This window comes from Oncorhynchus kisutch, linkage group LG18 (assembly GCF_002021735.2).
Source record: "Oncorhynchus kisutch isolate 150728-3 linkage group LG18, Okis_V2, whole genome shotgun sequence".
Taxonomy (NCBI): Eukaryota; Metazoa; Chordata; class Actinopteri; order Salmoniformes; family Salmonidae; genus Oncorhynchus; species Oncorhynchus kisutch.
This window is the reverse complement of record NC_034191.2, coordinates 37401138-37420329: the sequence shown is the minus strand read 5'-3', so window position 1 is coordinate 37420329 and position 19192 is coordinate 37401138. Positions and strand designations below refer to the sequence as shown.

At 42.9% G+C, this 19192-nt stretch overlaps 2 protein-coding genes across 3 annotated transcripts; both read right to left on the bottom strand.

The window, feature by feature from the left end:
- Positions 1-5784: 5784 nt before the first annotated feature.
- On the bottom strand, positions 5785-11001 carry LOC109909369 (T-cell surface glycoprotein CD3 delta chain). Its single transcript, XM_020508430.2, has 7 exons — positions 10924-11001; positions 10518-10594; positions 10264-10284; positions 7178-7375; positions 6884-7024; positions 6579-6646; positions 5785-6247 (listed from the first exon to the last, which is right to left on the bottom strand). The coding sequence occupies exons 2-7, from the start codon at positions 10567-10569 to the stop codon at positions 6188-6190; spliced, it is 540 nt and encodes a 179-aa protein (XP_020364019.2). The 5' UTR covers positions 10570-10594; positions 10924-11001; the 3' UTR covers positions 5785-6187.
- Positions 11002-12083: 1082 nt separating this feature from the next.
- On the bottom strand, positions 12084-19057 carry tmem25 (transmembrane protein 25). Of its 2 annotated transcripts, XM_020508704.2 has the most exons (9): positions 18605-18751; positions 17277-17387; positions 16728-17078; positions 16141-16440; positions 15806-15940; positions 15672-15705; positions 13442-13545; positions 13162-13242; positions 12084-12919 (listed from the first exon to the last, which is right to left on the bottom strand). In XM_020508704.2, exons 2-9 carry the CDS (start codon positions 17356-17358, stop codon positions 12846-12848), a joined length of 1161 nt encoding a protein of 386 aa, XP_020364293.1. In that variant the 5' UTR covers positions 17359-17387; positions 18605-18751; the 3' UTR covers positions 12084-12845. The 2 variants fall into 2 exon arrangements, with proteins under 2 accessions (XP_020364293.1, XP_020364292.1); XM_020508703.2 differs by having other exon boundaries at positions 17277-19057.
- Positions 19058-19192: the final 135 nt, after the last annotated feature.

Here is a 19192-nt window from a genome sequence, read left to right as displayed (position 1 = left end):
AAGTCGCAGTGGTGGGTGGTATAAGGTGCTTTAGTGACAAAACGGATGGCACTGTGATAGACTGCATCCAGTTTGCTGAGTAGAGTGTTGGAAGCCATTTTGTAGATGACATCGCCGAAGTCGAGGATCGGTAGGATAGTCAGTTTTACTAGGGTAAGCTTGGCGGCTTGAGTGAATGAGGCTTTGTTGCGGAATAGAAAGCCGACTCTTGATTTGATTTTCGATTGGAGATGTTTGATATGAGTCTGGAAGGAGAGTTTGCAGTCTAGCCAGACACCTAGGTACTTATAGACGTCCACATATTCTAGGTCGGAACCATCCAGGGTGGTGATGCTAGTCGGGCATGCAGGTGCAGGCAGCGACCGGTTGAAAAGCATGCATTTGGTTTTACTAGCGTTTAAGAGCAGTTGGAGGCCACGGAAGGAGTGTTGTATGGCATTGAAGCTTGTTTGGAGGTTAGATAGCACAGTGTCCAAAGACGGGCCGAAAGTATATAGAATGGTGTCGTCTGCGTAGAGGTGGATCAGGGAATCGCCCGCAGCAAGAGCAACATCATTGATATACACAGAGAAAAGAGTCGGCCCGAGAATTGAACCCTGTGGCACCCCCATAGAGACTGCCAGAGGACCGGACAGCATGCCCTCCGATTTGACACACTGAACTCTGTCTGCAAAGTAATTGGTGAACCAGGCAAGGCAGTCATCCGAAAAACCGAGGCTACTGAGTCTGCCGATAAGAATATGGTGATTGACAGAGTCGAAAGCCTTGGCAAGGTCGATGAAGACGGCTGCACAGTACTGTCTTTTATCGATGGCGGTTATGATGTCGTTTAGTACCTTGAGTGTGGCTGAGGTGCACCGGCTCGGAAACCAGATTGCACAGTGGAGAAGGTACGGTGGGATTCGAGATGGTCAGTGACCTGTTTGTTGACTTGGCTTTCGAAGACCTTAGATAGGCAGGGCAGGATGGATATAGGTCTGTAACAGTTTGGGTCCAGGGTGTCTCCCCCTTTGAAGAGGGGGATGACTGCGGCAGCTTTCCAATCCTTGGGGATCTCAGACGAGATGAAAGAGAGGTTGAACAGGCTGGTAATAGGGGTTGCGACAATGGTGGCAGATAGTTTCAGAAATAGAGGGTCCAGATTGTCAAGCCCAGCTGATTTGTACGGGTCCAGGTTTTGCAGCTCTTTCAGAACATCTGCTATCTGGATTTGGGTAAAGGAGAACCTGGAGAGGCTTGGGCGAGGAGCTGCGGGGGGGGTGGAGCTGTTGGCCGAGGTTGAAGTAGCCAGGCGGAAGGCATGGCCAGCCGTTGAGAAATGCTTATTGAAGTTTTCGATAATCATGGATTTATCAGTGGTGACCGTGTTACCTAGCCTCAGTGCAGTGGGCAGCTGGGAGGAGGTGCTCTTGTTCTCCATGGACTTCACAGTGTCCCAGAACTTTTTGGAGTTGGAGCTACAGGATGCAAACTTCTGCCTGAAGAAGCTGGCCTTAGCTTTCCTGACTGACTGCGTGTATTGGTTCCGGACTTCCCTGAACAGTTGCATATCACGGGGACTATTCGATGCTATTGCAGTCCGCCACAGGATGTTTTTGTGCTGGTCGAGGGCAGTCAGGTCTGGGGTGAACCAAGGGCTGTATCTGTTCTTAGTTCTGCATTTTTTTTTTTTTTTTTGAGCTTGATGTGTAAAAAGTGTGATATCATGATTTAGTTAAAACTATAGTTCAGAATTACTGTAACTAGCGATAATAGTGATCAACATAGTGTTGCTCTGGAAAATAGAGACAAAGGTAGGAAGATCTTTGTAACGACTTTTAGATGTTTGCTGTACTGAAAAACAACTTGTACATATCTGTGTAGATCAACTGTTGTAAAATGGTATCAATGCTTGCAGATGCCAAGTTCTTCCTCCTCACAATGTTAATGCTGCCTGTATATACACTGAGTGTACAAAACACCATCCTAATATTGAGTTGAACCCCCTTTTGCACTTAGAACAGCATCAATTCATTGGGTTATGGGCTACAAGGTGTCGAAAGCGTTCCACAGGGATGCTGGCCGATGTAGACTCCAAGGCTTGCCACAGTAGTGTCAAGTTGGCTGGATGTTCTGTGGGTGTTGGACCATTCTTGATACACACAGGACACTGTTTTTTCTTGCCCATTCACCCTCTGAATGGCACACACACAATCCAATCCACCAATCCGTCTCAATCCATGTCAAAGCTTAAAAATCCTTCTTTAACCTGTCTCCCTTCAACTACACAGATTGAAGTGGATTTAACAAGTGAAGTCAATAAGGGATCACAGCATTCACCTGGATTCACCTGGTCAGTCTATGACATGGAAAGAGCAGGTGTTCTTAATGTTTTGTGCAGCTAGCGTATTAGCACATATACAGTGGGGCAAAAAAGTATTTAGTCAGCCACCAATTGTGCAAGTTCTCCCACTTAAAAAGATGAGAGAGGCCTGGAATTTTCATCATAGGTACACTTCAACTATGACAGACAAAATGAGAAAAAAAAATCCAGAAAATCACATTGTAGGATATTTAATGAATTTATTTGCAAATGATGGTGGAAAATAAGTATTTGGTCACCTACAAACAAGCAAGATTTCTGGCTCTCACAGACCTGTAACTTCTCCTTTAAGAGGCTCCTCTGTCCTCCACTTGTTACCTGTATTAATGGCACCTGTTTGAACTTGTTATCAGTATAAAAGACACCTGTCCACAACCTCAAACAGTGACACTCCAAACTCCACTATGGCCAAGACCAAAGAGCTGTCAAAGGACACCAGAAACAAAATTGTAGACCTGCACCAGGCTGGGAAGACTGAATCTGCAATAGGTAAGCAGCTTGGTTTGAAGAAATCAACTGTGGGAGCAATTATTAGGAAATGGAAGACATACAAGACCACTGATAATCTCCCTCGATCTGGGGCTCCACGCAAGATCTCACCCCGTGGGGTCAAAATGATCACAAGAACGGTGAGCAAAAATCCCAGAACCACACGGGGGACCTAGTGAATGACCTGCAGAGAGCTGGGACCAAAGTAACAAAGCCGACCATCAGTAACACACTACGTCGCCAGGGACTCAAATCCTGCAGTGCCAGACGTGTCCCCCTGCTTAAGCCAGTACATGTCCAGGCCCGTCTGAAGTTTGCTAGAGAGCATTTGGATGATCCAGAAGAAGATTGGGAGAATTTCATATGGTCAGATGAAACTAAAATAGAACTACTTCATTGTGAGCCACTATGACACAAAGGAAATGTTTGTTTTATGAAGTGTAGTGTCATGCGATTAAAGAGTCTAGCTAGTTTGCGGTTCTTTATCTTCAGTGTGCTGTCAAGCCTTAAGCCGCAGATGCCTGCACCCCTTACGCTTACTGGAAATGATGGTGGATGATTGGCCAGGTCTTTCTGTTGCTAATCATGAGGATCTCATCGGAAACACGTCACATATGAGTGTAGGCAGACTTTACTTACCCGCATCAGTGGAAAGAAAACTTCTTTTTTTTTTTGCCTTACACTAACTTTGTGTTGCAAGAATGTAGTGGAAATAATGTCTACTGGATGTATTTCAAAAAAATATTTTGACAAGAATAAAGACCTTACGACATTCAAGTGTAGGTGTCTATAGTTGCTTCCTACCGTTTTGTATCAATGAGTGACTGGATAGATCAATCAAGCCCTGCACTTGCACAGCTGATGAATCTAATTATGATCCAGAGTGAAGACCAAGAACATGGAGCGTGCACACCTGGAACACCAAAGTGAATGATATCTGTTAAATCTGATCAACAGTGGTTCATTTGGAGAATTTGAGTGTTGTGTTAAATGTGTCTGTTTGCAAGTGTGGTTGATTTGTGTGCGTGTGTAGGTCTGTGTGTTTGTCTGTGTGTCTGTCTATGTGTAGGTCTGTGTGTGTGTGATGTGATGTGAACATGGATATGTGGGTGTTGGTTGTGTACGCTGTGAGCTCTGTGTTGTTTGAGCTCTTTCCGTTTGATCTCCTCTCTAAGCTCCGTTAGGAAACCGCACTTTGTAGACTAGCAGAAGTAAACCCCCATAACCACACTCGAAAAGCATCTCATATATCATGTGCTCTGTTCCATTAGAATATCTGACACATTTGGGCTTCCTGTAGAGCAAACCCTCCACTAAAGCTGCTCTCTGTGTGGTAGTAAATAAGTGGAATAGTCAGATCGAAAAAAATGACTGACTCACTTAAAGATCTCATCAAAAGTAGGATGAAACCAGAAATAACAAGTCACAATCAGTGAACATGTATTTTGTGACCAACTTTCCATTTCATTTGCATTTCATTATTTATGTTATTTGTATTCTTTTCACCAGGTTAGTCTCGTTGAGATTAAAAAACTATTTTCCAAGAGAGACCTGGCCAAAATAGAAGCACACACACACACACTTTATTGTCCACCATAGATTTGACCCTAGCCTTAAACTAATTCAAGGACACGAGCTCCTGCAATTTAATGTCCTTTTGTATCTTGTTCCAAGTGGAAGGGCAAGAAAACTGGAATGCTTTTTAAATTTTTTATACCAAACTCTGTACGGGCACAGTCAACAAGATACAGTCCTGGGAGCGTAGGCAATTGTTGTCATTTGTCTGCTGGACAATGTAGGTACACAGGTAAAAAGGGAGCTGTCTCAGTATGGCCTGATCAATGAAGACGTAACCAATGACTATGTCTCCGAAGAGCTAAGGAAGGCCAGCCCACTCTCATATAGAGGGTACAGTGATGAGTGAGAGCTTTTGAATTCATAACAAACCTCCTTTTCCCATGGTACTCCTGAGTTCATAACAAACCTTCGCTCTCACATGGTACACCTGAATTCATAACAAACCTCCTCTACCCATGGTACACCTGAGTTCATATCAAACCTCCTTCCCCATGGTACACCTGAATTCACAACAAACCTCCTCTCCCCATGGTACCCCTGAATTCACAACAAACCTCCACTCCCCATGGTACACCTGAATTCAAAACAAACCTCAGCTCCCCATGATACACCTGAGTTCATAACAAACCTCCTTCCCCATGGTACACCTGAATTCACAACAAACCTTCACTCCCCATGGTACACCTGAATTCACAACAAACCTCCGCTCCCCATGGTACACCTGAAATCAAAACAAACCTCAGTTCCCCATGGTACACCTGAGTTCATAACAAACCTCCTTCCCCATGGTACACCTGAATTCACAACAAACCTCAGCTCCCCATGGTACACCTGAATTCATAACAAACCTCCGCTCCCCATGGTACACCTGAATTCATAACAAACCTCCGCTCCCCATGGTACACCTGAATTCACAACAAACCTCCGCTCCCCATGGTACACCTGAATTCATAACAAACCTCCGCTCCCCATGGTACACCTGAATTCATAACAAACCTCCGCTCCCCATGGTACACCTGAATTCATAACAAACCTCCGCTCCCCATGGTACACCTGAATTCACAACAAACCTCCGCTCCCCATGGTACACCTGAATCCATAACAAACCTCCGCTCCCCATGGTACACCTGAATTCGTCAAACATTTTCTGTACACAGGTTGAAAAAAGGTATCAGCTCGGACTATAAAAGCAAATAACAAATTATGTTACGTCATGGAATGACAAAACAGCCTAAATGAAAACAAATATAAATACAAGGAAAATGTATATATGTCTATATACAGTAATATTAACCTTATGAGGCATCATGCCAAACAAATTCTCAATATAAAAATTGGGGAAATCAACAAACATGTGTGAAGTTGGACAAATACAATTTATGGTACCAAAAGGAAATCTTAGCTCTAGCAAAGCAGTAGATCAAAGTAAACAAAGCAACAGAGCAAACAGTCAATGACTCTGTACATCAAATGGACAGTTGAGGGACTTGTCATGGATTTCTGCCTTCACTCAATGCATTGCAACAATTATTTTGTGGTTTGTAAAAGTAATGTAGCACTGAGCACATTTTATTTGTAGACAAATGTGTGGTCATACGCACAACCTTAAAAAAAAACTAATGTACCGGGCTGATAAATAATACTTGTAAAGAACAAGATGGCCCGCACAACATTAAAGCTCCCAATTCACTATGTTTCAATCCGAAACGGATCTTCGAACGGAGCTTAAAGAGTGTGCTCTACATTTTATTTTTCTCTTTATCTCCTTTCTGGCAGAGTGCTGTACTCAGATCTGTCCATGCGCCTTTTATTCAGGGGCTGTGAGAGAGAGAAAGAAAGAAAGAAAGAAAGAAAGAAAGAAAGAAAGAAAGAAAGAAAGAAAGAAAGAAAGAAAGAAAGAAAGAAAGAAAGAAAGAAAGAAAGAAAGAAAGAAAGAAAGAAAGAAAGAAAGAAAGAAAGAAAGAAAGAAAGAAAGAAAGAAAGAAAGAAAGAAAGAAAGAAAGAAAGAAAGAAAGAAAGAAAGAAAGAAAGAAAGAAAGAAAGATCAGACAGACACAAATGGATCAACCCATCGCTATAACTTAATGACTTTGACTCGTTATTTTGTTCATGTCAAGATCGTGGCTCAAAGAAGCCAGGAAACACCTACCTGATAGTTGCCAGTGAGGTCTTCGTTTGCACTCGCCTCATTGTTGATGAGCCCCATTTTGCTAGATGCTAGGGGTGAAAGACAGAAATGAAATATTGCATTACATTATTGATTATGGTCTTCATGTGTATTATTTTTGAATGTTTACTGTAAAATATTTCATTTTTAAGAACATCTCAATCAGAAGTGTTCACTTCTGAGTTTTCTCCATTCTATGCGCAACGTTTAAAGTAAGGGCTCGTCAGGTATCATTCAAATTTCAAGTTCACATATCCTATGTTTTTCCCCTTTGTGTGGTCACTCACTTTTCTTGCCGGTGATCAGTGTTGCTTTGGGCTGTGAGGCGATGCTGTAGACAGCTACTCCAATCAGGACAGTGGCCACCAGGTCTCCCACAACCATCCCTACAGCCGCAGTTGTATCCAGCTCGACGCAGTTATCACAGGCTGGGAACACACACACACACACACAAGCACGCCACACACACACGTACGTTATAATGATGTGTGTTAAAATGGCATACACACAAAACAAAACATTGACTTCTATTATTGTGAGGTATAATTATACATTGAGGGAAATGGCAGTACTGTACTTACTCCGAAATTTCACGTAGATTTTGACGTTGCTATCGTCTGAGACAAGACCATTGACTTTCTTGCATACATACTCATTTGTGTTCTCATCCTTGTATTCCAGTGTTCGAGTAGTCTCATTAGTATTTTGAAAATGGAAACCATCAGGACATGATAATTTGATCTTGTCCGAGGAGGATTCTTCCACTTTTATTTTAAGTTCTAAAGAAATAAACACACCAGCATTAGATAAGATAGATTGATAAGCCCTTTCGGGATATTCGTGTTTCTCTCCATCTACTTTTTCCTCATGCTCTGTTTCTGTTATTTAAGCAAATGCATATTAGGTAGACATACAGTCAGGTCTATAATTATTGGCACCCTTGATAAAGATAAACAAAAAAGACTGTGAAATAAATGAGCTATACTGTATGCTCAAATATTTATGATTATTTAATACTAATACAATTAATACAAGTAATACAATTGCTCAGAGAAAGAGATTTTGTTTAACAAGTAATACAAAAAAATATTAAAAAGATAAGGGTAAACATTATTGGCACTCCCTTTTTCAATAATCTAGCACCCTCCCCTTGCGAGGATAATTACACAGCCTTTTTGTAAAATGTTTTATGAGATTGGAAAACACGTTGGCAGATCAGAGACCTGGCAGTGTGGTGCCAGGACAACAATCTCAGCACCAACATCAGCAAGAAAAAAGGAGCTGATTCTGAACTATAGGAAACGGAGGGCCAAGCAAGCCCCCATCCAAATAGATGGGGGTATAGTGGAGCAGGTCGAGAGCTTCAAATTCCTTGGTGTCCACATCACTAAGGAATTATCATGGTCCACAAACACCAACAGAGTCGTGAAGAGGGCACGACAACGCCTCTTCCCCCTCTGAAAAGATTCGGCATGGGTCCTCAGATCCTAAAAGAAGTTTGATCATTGAGAGCATCTTGACTGGCTGCATCACGGCTTGGTATGGCAACTGCTTACATCTGACCGCAAAGCGCTACAGAGGGTAGTGTGTACAGCCCAGTACATCACTGGGGCCGAGCTCCCTGCCATCCGGGACCTCTGTACCAGGCGGTGTCAGTGAAAGACCCTAAAAATTCTCAAAGACTCCAGTCACCCTAGTCATAGACTATTCTCTCTGCCACCGCACGGCAAGTGGTACCGATGGACCAAGTCTGGAACCAACAGGACCCTGAACAGTTTTTACCCCTAAGCCATAAGACAGCTAAAAACACTGAAAAAATATATAAACGCAACATTGAAAGTGTTGGTCCCATGTTTAATGTGCTGTAATAAAAGATCCCAGAAATGTTCCATACGCACAAGCTTATTTATCTCAAATGTTGTGCACATCCCTGTTAGTGAGCATTTCTCCTTTGCCAAGATAATACATCCACCTGACAGGTGTGGCATATCAAGAAGCCGATTCAACAGCATGATCATAACACAGGTGCACCTTTTGTTGGGGGCAGTAAAAGGGCACTCTAAAATGTGAAGTTTTGTCACACAACACAATGCCACAGATATCTCAAGTTTTGAGGGAGCGAGCAATTGGCATGCTGACCACCAGAGCTGTTGCCAGAGAATTTAATGTTTATTTCTCTACCATAAGCCACCTCCAACAATGTTTTAGAGAATTTGGCAGTATGTTGAACCAGCCTCACAACCGCAGACCACGTCTATGGTGTCGTGTGGGCGAGCAGTTTGCTGATGTCAACATTGTGAACAGAGTGCCCCATAGTGGCGGTGGAGTTATGGTATGGGCAGACATAAGCTTCGGACTAACAGGGATGTGCGCAACATTTGAGATAAATAAGCTTTCATTTTATCAATGACAATTTGAATGTACAGAGATTCCATGACTAGATCCTGAGGCCCATTGTCTTGGCATTCATCTGCCACCATCACCTCATGTTTCAGCATGATAATGCATGGCCCCATGTCGCAAGGATCTTCAACAATTCCTGGTAGCTGAAAACGTCCCAGTTCTTCCATGGCCTGCATATTCCAGACATGTCACCCATTGAAGTAATTTGGGATCCACACTTTTGACTCAACACATGCGCTGCTGTTACTGTTTATTATCTATCCTGTTGCCTAGTTACTTTATCCCTACCTAATATGTACTTATCTTCTTCAATTACCTCGTACCCCTGCACATCGACTCGGTACTGGTACCCCGTGTATATATAGCCAAGTTATCATTACTCATGGTGTATTTATTCCTTGTGTCATTATTTCTCTTTCTTTCTCTCTGCATTGTTGGGAATGGCTCGTAAGTATGCATTTCACTGTTAGTCTACACCTGTTGTTTACGAAGCATTAGACAAATACCATTTGATTTGATCCTAGACCATTCCTCCACACAGAATCTTTCCAGGTCCTTGATATCCTTCGTCTGCTCTTATGGACGGCCCTTTTCAATTCAAACTACAGGTTTAAAATGGAGTTCAAGTCCAGAGCCTAAGAGGGCCATTGCAAAATGCTGATTCTGCGGTCAATTAACCATTTCTTTGTGGATTTTGATTAGTGCTTGTTTTTATGGTCTTGCTAGAAGATCCTGGCAGAAGCAACCAGGTTTTTGTCTACAATGTCCTGTTACTTGATGCTTTTGACCTTAACAAGGGCCCCAGGACCAGTAGAAGCAAAATAGCCCCATAACATCAAAAAAATCCACCACCATATTTTACAGTAGGTATGAGATACTTTTCTGCATATGCTTCTGTTTTTCAACACCAAACCCACCACTGATGTCCGTGGCCGAAGAGCTCAATTTTCATGCAATCTGACCATAGCACCGGTTCCAATCTAAATGCCAACGTCATGTATCAAACTCCAGGCGGTGCTACGGTCAGATGACAAAATCATATTTTTTTTCAGAGCAATTGCATTAGTATAAATTAATATAACTTGCCCATATTTTTTTTTGCATATAATATAGCTCAGTTTTTGTATTATTTCTTTTATACAGTATGTTCTGCTCATCTCTATCAAGGATGCCAATACTTATGGTGGGTTTTAGTCAGTTCGGTTAGATAGATTTGATTCATAGTTAGATCGAAACAGGACCTGGATTAAATCTGGTCACTTACTTGGGACTGAATCTTCAGCTACTGTAAAAAGAATGGGGGAAGCATCAGTTAGGGTCACAGTAAAAAGATCCCGAAAGTGACCTTGACATCATTGATATTGTACTTTTTAAATGTCATCCATCTGATTAATCTAGTCAGGAATAATAATAAAAAGTGATCAGAAAAAAAACTGGTGTGTTGAATCATTTCTGACATTTTTTTTTACGCAGTCTGTCAGTCTTTTTTTTATTCATAGATATTCTCCCAAAACGTACCAGTCATGGTCCAAATCACCAACAGATGAGCCAAGAGTATGATCCACTTCATTCTACTTACTCTTCTCTCGATTCTCCTGGGGAAATTAAACTGGTGTATCATTTCATACACAGCCATTGTAGGAGACACCATTTCTGTCCCTAGTCAGCCATTTTAATTTTACTCAAACTTCTATTTTGTATCATAATAGAAAGACACATACATCTTTATTTACTGAATTGAGACATATCACAAAAAAAACACCTTTACACAATCATGTTGATTTATTGTTGTTTTGTGTCATTTTACACATCCTTAGGCTCCAACAAACCTTTTAAATTGTAAACCTTTCTAATGCCAGTGATGCCAACTCTTTAAGCGTCTCTATCAACTCTTCAGAATAGGAGTTCAAAAATAAAAACATACCTTAATATGGAATCCTTTCCCCTGTATGTTTCCAAAATGTCACCTTCTCAGTAGGTCTGTCTGTCTCTATGTCTATGAGGAGGAAGTGTGTATGATTGGTTTATCTTCCGTTACACTGGGGGCTGTCTCTATCTGGTACCTCTGTCATTTCTCTGGGTTGAGTTATGAGTGAGGCCACAGCTCAAAATATCTTCAACATGCTGCTTTAGCAAGACACTTTTGATACAACTATGTCCCAATGTGTAATACCATATTATAAAAGGGTAAGAAGAATTACATATGGGCCTACGGTAAATTGCAAAAAATCATTTGAGAGAGTCTAATGGTTTTTAGTATGGAATATGGTTTTACGAAGCAGTAAAACATGATTATGATCATACTCACATTTCTTTAAGAAAGTTATGTCCCAATGATTCTGTAGAACCTAAAATCCCTACTGCTCTGCAAAAGGAGCCATGTGAGGAAGACAGAGAGATGATCCCACAAAGCAGCTTCCTGCTTGGCTACGGTAGACCACAACACCCTGTAACCTACAACTGGCACCTGGAACACAGTCACACTCTCACCCAGTCACTAAGACACAATGCCTCAAACACTACCCACCCCTACATCAAAAAAACAACAACAATGCACTAACCAAAGGTAAGACAGAAAACACTTTTCTTGGAAGAATTGCAGTAAGACAAAATGTTGATTTTGGGGGTCATAACATCGTCTTTCTGTTCAAATCTACACACAATCTCATCTAGCCAGTCAGCAGTGTCAGAACCATAAAATATAGGACAGTATAACTTCCCTCTCAGCAGTGTCCAATGAACACAATCTGGGATATATAATTGTCATATGTAGATGTCATTACAATTTCCATCAGAGTACAGGCTGCATTTCCTCCCACTGGCTCAGCACACTGAAATGGGCCAACACAAGTCTCTGGGCTCCATTACAGCAGAACCAGCCCTTCACTGTCCCCCGATGATGCCCTGACCTGCAAAGCCCCGATGACCTCTGGTGACAACATTAATATGACAAGCCAGACAGACCATCATATGTAAATCAATAGACAGTTGGATCCGTCAGTCTCCATCTTAACTACGGTAAAGATTAGCGCCCCCTGCTGGTTGAATAAATACAAAGAGCAGAATTCTCCATCCATAGTCAAATCCTTAGTCATATTCATCTTTATTAGATTTATTTTATACACATATACATATGAATACAAATATACATATACACATATTTTATACTTGTAGATGAATATCTATTGTTTATGTATATAGCCATAGAAATATGTCAGTTCACATACATTGTCTTGGACATTATGATATACAAAGAACATGAAGCATTCCTTAATCCAACAGGAGTTCATGGTTATGGTACATGATCAACAGACTGTAGTATATGGAGGAGTGGTAGGTGTCAGTCAGTGTAAACCATCTAAAACACAGGTATAGTATACTTTCCACACTGAGTATTGGTTTAGGTGTTTAGAGCCATCTAAATGTATTCACTTGATATCACAACTGTACCCTTCTGGTCCCAGATCTGTTTGTGACATATAGTCACACCAAACAGACAGACAGCACAAACAGATATAGGACCAGGCTACAGACTTATACCTGTCAGCTTGAAATACACTAACCAATCAACATAGGACCTGATATTCGGAGTTTCTGATCAAGTTGGAATGTGATTACCTGCTGTAATAGGTTCATCTGGACAACCCCAGAGTGAGTTCGCTAACTACAGTATCTTCCAAACAGGTTCCCCTTGCTGGTCTGCACCTGTAATCATGTCAGCATCTCTATTGGTCCTTGTTGAAGATGGGATCGGCTGATTGGTTGACTGGCAGTCGTTCCACAGGTTCCTTTTGGCCCATTGCACTGTGGTTTGACCACCCAGTGGTGGAACTGGGGGCATAGTAGTCAGAGCCAGATCTCATCACTGCTCTTGCTGTTCACCTTATAGATGTAGCCCACCATGGGGTACAGGGCGAAGCCTGGAGGGGGTGTCAACAACAACCTTTAGAACAATGTATGGACATATGTGGTGCACAGTATATACACACAAACGAGAATTATAGGCTCACACACATCGAATGGTATATATAAACACATCCACACGCTCCGTAACACGCCTGAAACTATGTTACACATTATATTAGTGTGGAAAGTGTAGACTGGGCCCACTCATTTCTATTCAACAGACAAGCTAACCTTAAACATCTGAACCCTGTCTTACCCCTGGCAGCGTAGGCAGCAGACAGATCCTCCTCTTCCTCTCTCATCTTGTCCCCAAGGTGGTGTTTGGCGGTCTCGAGGGCTACAGAGAGACAGCATGGGGATGAGGAAGTAGAGTAACAGATGGGACAGAGTCATAGAGAAGACCACAGGGACAGATGCCAGTGCCCAGGGCACCAAAATGGCCACTCTTTTTCCTGTTCTGTAATTGCTTTGCACCATTGATGAGACTTCTGCCTCGGTTCTAATGGGGCATCGGTCTCTCAGCAGTAGTGTCTTACCTTTATGCAGGGTGCCGAGGTCGTTGAGTTGCATGTTGGAAGGTAGAGACATGTTCTCTCTGGGTAGGGATATCTTGTCTACCTTCACACTAGATGATTCCATACTGAAACAAGAGTCATGGCGTGTATTTATTAGTGCACACCGTAGCAAAACGTTTCTTATTGGATAAGTTCAGGTATGCCCATCCCCGTTTTGGCCCGTTTGCGTCTGTTTGTTTCCTAGTGAATACACCCATGTAAAGTATATAATTATACAGACACTTGCCTTGTACTGTAAATACTTAAAGAGGAGCATGAATACAATACATAGTAAACAGTGGCAACCCATAATTCTGGGCAGGTGGGGCAGAGGGGCTTGCCTGTTTTGCATGTTATTTTGACATTAATACAGGTCAGATATCAGTTTTCAAACAATGTAAAAAATTATGCATATCTTTGAGTTAATAAAGCTGCATACAAACATGGTCTCTTTTTTGCTTTCTTGAGTAAGGCAGCTCCAAAATGCAGGTGTTTCAGCCAAGCTCAGTGCTTTCTGTGGTGGTGGTGGGGCTAGCCAGCGGAACATACAGAGCGATGCTCAGTGTTCTGTCACTCATGGGGACACTACGTCACTGCCAAGTGTAAGAGACGACCTTGAAAATTCTAGCACTTTGGGTGCTGCCATAGTCACATTATAAAAGTGTCCATCCAAGAAGGCTCAAGGTCATTGGCCACAGATAAAATGACGTCAAATCACGTTACATGTACAGTAGCTTTGACTGGACTGATCACGTCAACGTCATATTTTCCCAATCTGAGCTAGCAGTCATCAAGTCGACAATCTACTAACAAAACCTTTTTAATCCTTGCCATATGAAGAGAAATTATGGGTAAAACGTATCGTTGCTCATCGGCTATTGGACATAAATATTACGCAACAAGTTGGAAATCACAAATTTAACAAGTGGTTTGGATGGAATCAGTGACCGTGGCTGTGTGGTCCCAAATATGGCATTAAGGGGCTCTTTTCCAAGTTTAAAATGATAAACATTCAACATTGGCCATGTTGTCAATGAAGCATGATTTGGGTCATGCTCAAAACAACTTGGAACTGCGAAAACTTGACTTTAGTGAGTTCAAGACAACCGGGAAGTCAGGAATAAACGAGCTCCGACTGGGAAAATACATTTTGAACGGTCATCCAACTTGTCTTGAAAGCACCATAAATCCAGAGAATGACAGAATTTGATGACAAAATTTGCCCACGAAGTACCGCCACTCCACCTTCCTGTTCAAGTGAGCACAGCACAACAAGGTGAGTCCAAAAATGTATTGTATGCTGCGGCATAAATTCTGTAATATTCCAGGGAGATATGTTACTGTAGCTAAGAAAGTAATACTAAGTGTATGTTGTGTAGTAAGATTTTAGTAGGCCATATGCCTCACCCTAATAATTTGGACTATTTACCCTTCTTAATTTTGCCTACTGTTCTGACTGCTCTACTGTAGCCTATAACCTGTTTAAGTGAAATGTAATCATTGAATATTGTAAAAGCTTTCATTGTCTGCTTATATGCCCCCTTATTTGTCCTACAGTTCTGACTTGGTGTACAGGGAGAACACTGTGAGAACAGCCCATATTCTGAATTCTGTTGCTGTACATTTCAAAAGTGCTAAACAAATCATTATATTCACTAACAGTTATGTCCGTCCTAGCTCGCTCATTAATGTCTTAATCGAAGTTAAGGATTTCCTTTCATCTGCTTTTCGTCCCATTATGCCATAGTTTGTCCATCTCAATTGTTAGTAGAAACCATATTTGTTTAAGGAAGTCAGCCATATCAGCTATGTTTTTTTAAAAGGCAGTAAATGAGGCTGAATGAACTGTTTCGCTGCCAGACAAGGCTCCGCTGATAGCCAGGTGTAGCAGTGGTAAGATGTTGGGACTGCTGTTCGGGCAGCTTTACATAGGCCCTAACAGTTTGTGGGCACCGTATGTCACCATTACAGTGCAATTAATGTATTGTTTAGTGTTGTGCTGTGTAGTGGCTTAGCTGGCATGCATCACACATTTATTTATTTCTTTCCCCACCAAGACCTAGTACATGCTAATATCGCCACTGATAGGTATTACGTTTTAGCAGACACTCTTTTCCCGAGCGACTTACTGTAGAAAGGGACATTTAGACACATACCTATGCTGACAACTGACACAAACAACAGACCGACTAACTAAATAAATGTACGTTACCATTTTTTCGCCATTATAATCTCGACTGGCTCATCTGAAAAAGAACAGACATTCTTCAGAGACTTAAAGCACTTCATTCACTGTACCATCAAACTACAACAGTTCCTCCCACCCTCCTTGCTCCCCTATCTCACCGATGATGGCCTTGCCCTTGTTCTTGTGCAGAAGGCAGAGCACCAGAAGGCTGAGGATGAGGAAGGTAACGAAGCCCACAGCGCCCCCTGTCAGGATGCCCAGCACCGGCACCTCCACCCTGGACTGGAGGAACTCTGGAGAATACAGAAAAAGGGGGCCTATGATCTGAGCTGTAGTGGGAAAAAGGGCTATTCACACTACTGAACCGAGCTGAGCTGGGCCAAATCAAGCTATGCCTGGTTACGCATCCACCCTTTGCTGAAAAGAAAATATACAAGACAGTTTGTTCGTGTCGGCGGCATGATAGTAAGAAAAGGGTCGAAGTGATATTGACCTGTCAGACCTGCCAGAGCTAGGTTGCTCTGAGCTGCACCAACACTGTTGCTGGCGTTTACGGAGACGTTCCCTGATAGGCTGCTCGGGGCGACCTGCAGCGTGTGATTGGTCAGCCAGGGGTAGCTCCGCGAGTCCAGGATGAGGAAGTCCGAAGTGTTGGCCACCCGCTGACCGGACTGGTCCACCCAGGTGATGTGGGCAGGGGGGTTTGACCGTACCAAGGCAAAGAGGACCAAGGAGAGGCCAGGGTCTGAGGTTTCAGTGTAGTGAGCGTTCACACGCAGAATCTCTGGCTGGACTGTGATAGAAAAGGGGAACAGAATAAAGAGAGGGAAACTGAGCATCACATCAGTTCAATGTACTACTGGGTTTAAATAACCTACAGTGGTGGGATCATATTGGATATTGATATTAGCACTGCGGCCAATGATAATATCTGAGTAAGCAGAAGGACTGGGGTTAATACTGCCGTTGGATATGTAACCTTAATTCAACAAGTAAGTGAAACCTTAACAGCCACAACAGATAATCATATTAGCACATTCCCCACACAACATCAGCAGATCATTCAACAAGGCTCCTCACACTGCACATTGAGGGTGACGGTGGCGTTGTAGCTCTCTCCACTGTGAGGGCTGGAGGCGGCACATACTAGCTCTCTATCCCACTTCCTGGCTCTCAGAGAGAAGGTGCTGTTGTGCTTGGAGTCCGGTGTCAGCAGCCCAGACTTCTCCCGTGATGTCACCACCAGGCGCCCAGGTGTCCGCTTGTCCGACGGCGGTCTCTGTCGCTCCCCGTTAAGATACCACGTCAACAGGGGCGGGGCATGAGGATTCCAACCCTCTGATTGGCAGTTGAACTTGTGGGTGACATTCTCTTTCAGTGTTAGTGCAGCTCGATGCCGTCCATCAATTTTGGGCGCATGTTCGATGGCACCTGGACAGAGAAGTTGATGTAAAAAAAATAAAAAAAGATGTGCCCTTGAAACTCAGTGTCTATTTCAATGTACTTTTCATTGGTATCTCATCAGAATCTTTATCAATATACTGTAACTCATAAAGAACCGAGTAGTATACTCTGTGAGGTGGTATATTTTCCATCTCTTAGTTTTTGTGATCCAGTCTTGTTACTGACCTGTCCATGCCCAGGCCAAGGTGTTTAGCAGCAGGACAGTGGTGCCCGGCACCTGCCTCAGACACACACACTCCATGCTCATCCACAGGACCACCAACACACACCTGCTATCTGCCATGATGTGCACTCGCAAGCACACACACAGGGATAGAGAGACTGGCAGTAAGTGATTGCTCTCCAGTGACTGAATAGAGGGTTTACACAGACAAGAGAATGAAAAGCAAAACAGAGGTGGACAAAGAAACAGACAGAAACAAGACAGGGAAATAGGACAGTGTGTCAGATATGGAGAGAAAGAGAGTGAGAACATGGACATAAGAATAGCATTAGCTCTAGAAAAAAAAACAAGAAAACACTGACAGAAAGAAAGAGACTGGGACAAAGACCGTAAAAACACACAGGAATAAAGAGGATAGATCCCTAAGAGAGACAAAGAGAATGCGGTGAACACAGATAAACAACTAGTGTGAACAGACAACGTCAACAGAAGAGCAGTAGCTTCCTGGACAATCCATGAAAAGACACAGGAATAGCCAATCAGAAAGGATACAACAGTACGAAAGACAAAGAAATAGCCGAACTACGACGGGATATAGAGACACAACGAACAGTGAGGACGAGAGGTAGAGTAAGAGTTGATTATGCTCTTCACAAATAGACCCTGACTCCACAGAGTATTGAATCATTTGCTGGCTGTCTAACTTTGATTTGTAAGGAGCTGCAGTGCAATACGCTGATATAGACGCCATCTGAGTAAATCTCTACCAGTAGATTAAAAACACAGGCCTGTTTTAAAGGAGAAGTCCGTGATTTCACACCACATACGTGCAAATCAAATGTGTGAAAAAAACACAAGAAATGACCAACGCCTGATACTATCAATCCCGGATTATCATGGTCACATGATCAATGTGTCAGCGCCTTCCAGTAAAACGGGCATGCAAGCACGAGATCAACACATAAAGGTGACAGCATGAGAATAGCATTCCATAGTATTCCCCAAATAAACAATGGCGCAATCAGTCCAGTAAAGAGAGGGCTGGAAGCTTGTTATCATAACAAGCACAGGCACAATGGATGGAAGAGAGTAATGGACAAGAGGAGTGAGAGCTAGAGGGCTAGACTCTGCGCAACACACTAAATCTGCTGTGCAGGGATGCATGCAGTGTCCTCAAAACGCACACATACCCAAATATACACAGCAATGCACACAGCACTGTCTTTCAAACTCAGATAAACCAACACACACATATAACAGTCCTAACCTTTCTTCCCCCATTCTTTATTTTTCTCTCTCTCACACACACAAATCCATGTTAGTGTGTTACCTTGGCACAGTCTGCAGATGGTGGTGGGATGATTCAGCCTGTCGGTCCTCCATACATGCTGGGTAGGGTAGCAGAGGAGAAGAGAGGCAGCACCCCCTGGCTCACTCAACTACACACACACACACACACACACACGATCCTCTGACTGCAGCAAGCAGCATTTAGTGGCTGACGCAGGCAGTCATGCTGTCGCCACATAGACAACGAGAAGGGGAGAGAGGGGGAGCGAGAGGAAAACAGGACAAGCTACGCAATGCATCCGTCATTCAGTGAGCCAGTAGCCACGTATTACAAGGTGTGAGAGAGAGAAAAATTAGGGGATGGCTGGAAGGAGAGTCATGGGGGAGAGGAGGGTCATTCTACTAAGACACAGGGGACTAGCTGTTATCCACTTATCTTGCACATCTTCCAATCGCAGCCCCACAGCATCCCTGCCTGCCCCTCCTCCATTAAATCCTATATGGCTCCTTAGATCTGTGCTCAGCTACCGTTGCCTGAAAAGCCACTGCAGTGCAGCTATAGACAGACAGACCAAAGAAGCTGATCCCCGAGCACTGCAGCCCTGAGGTAGAGGGATGTAGATCAATA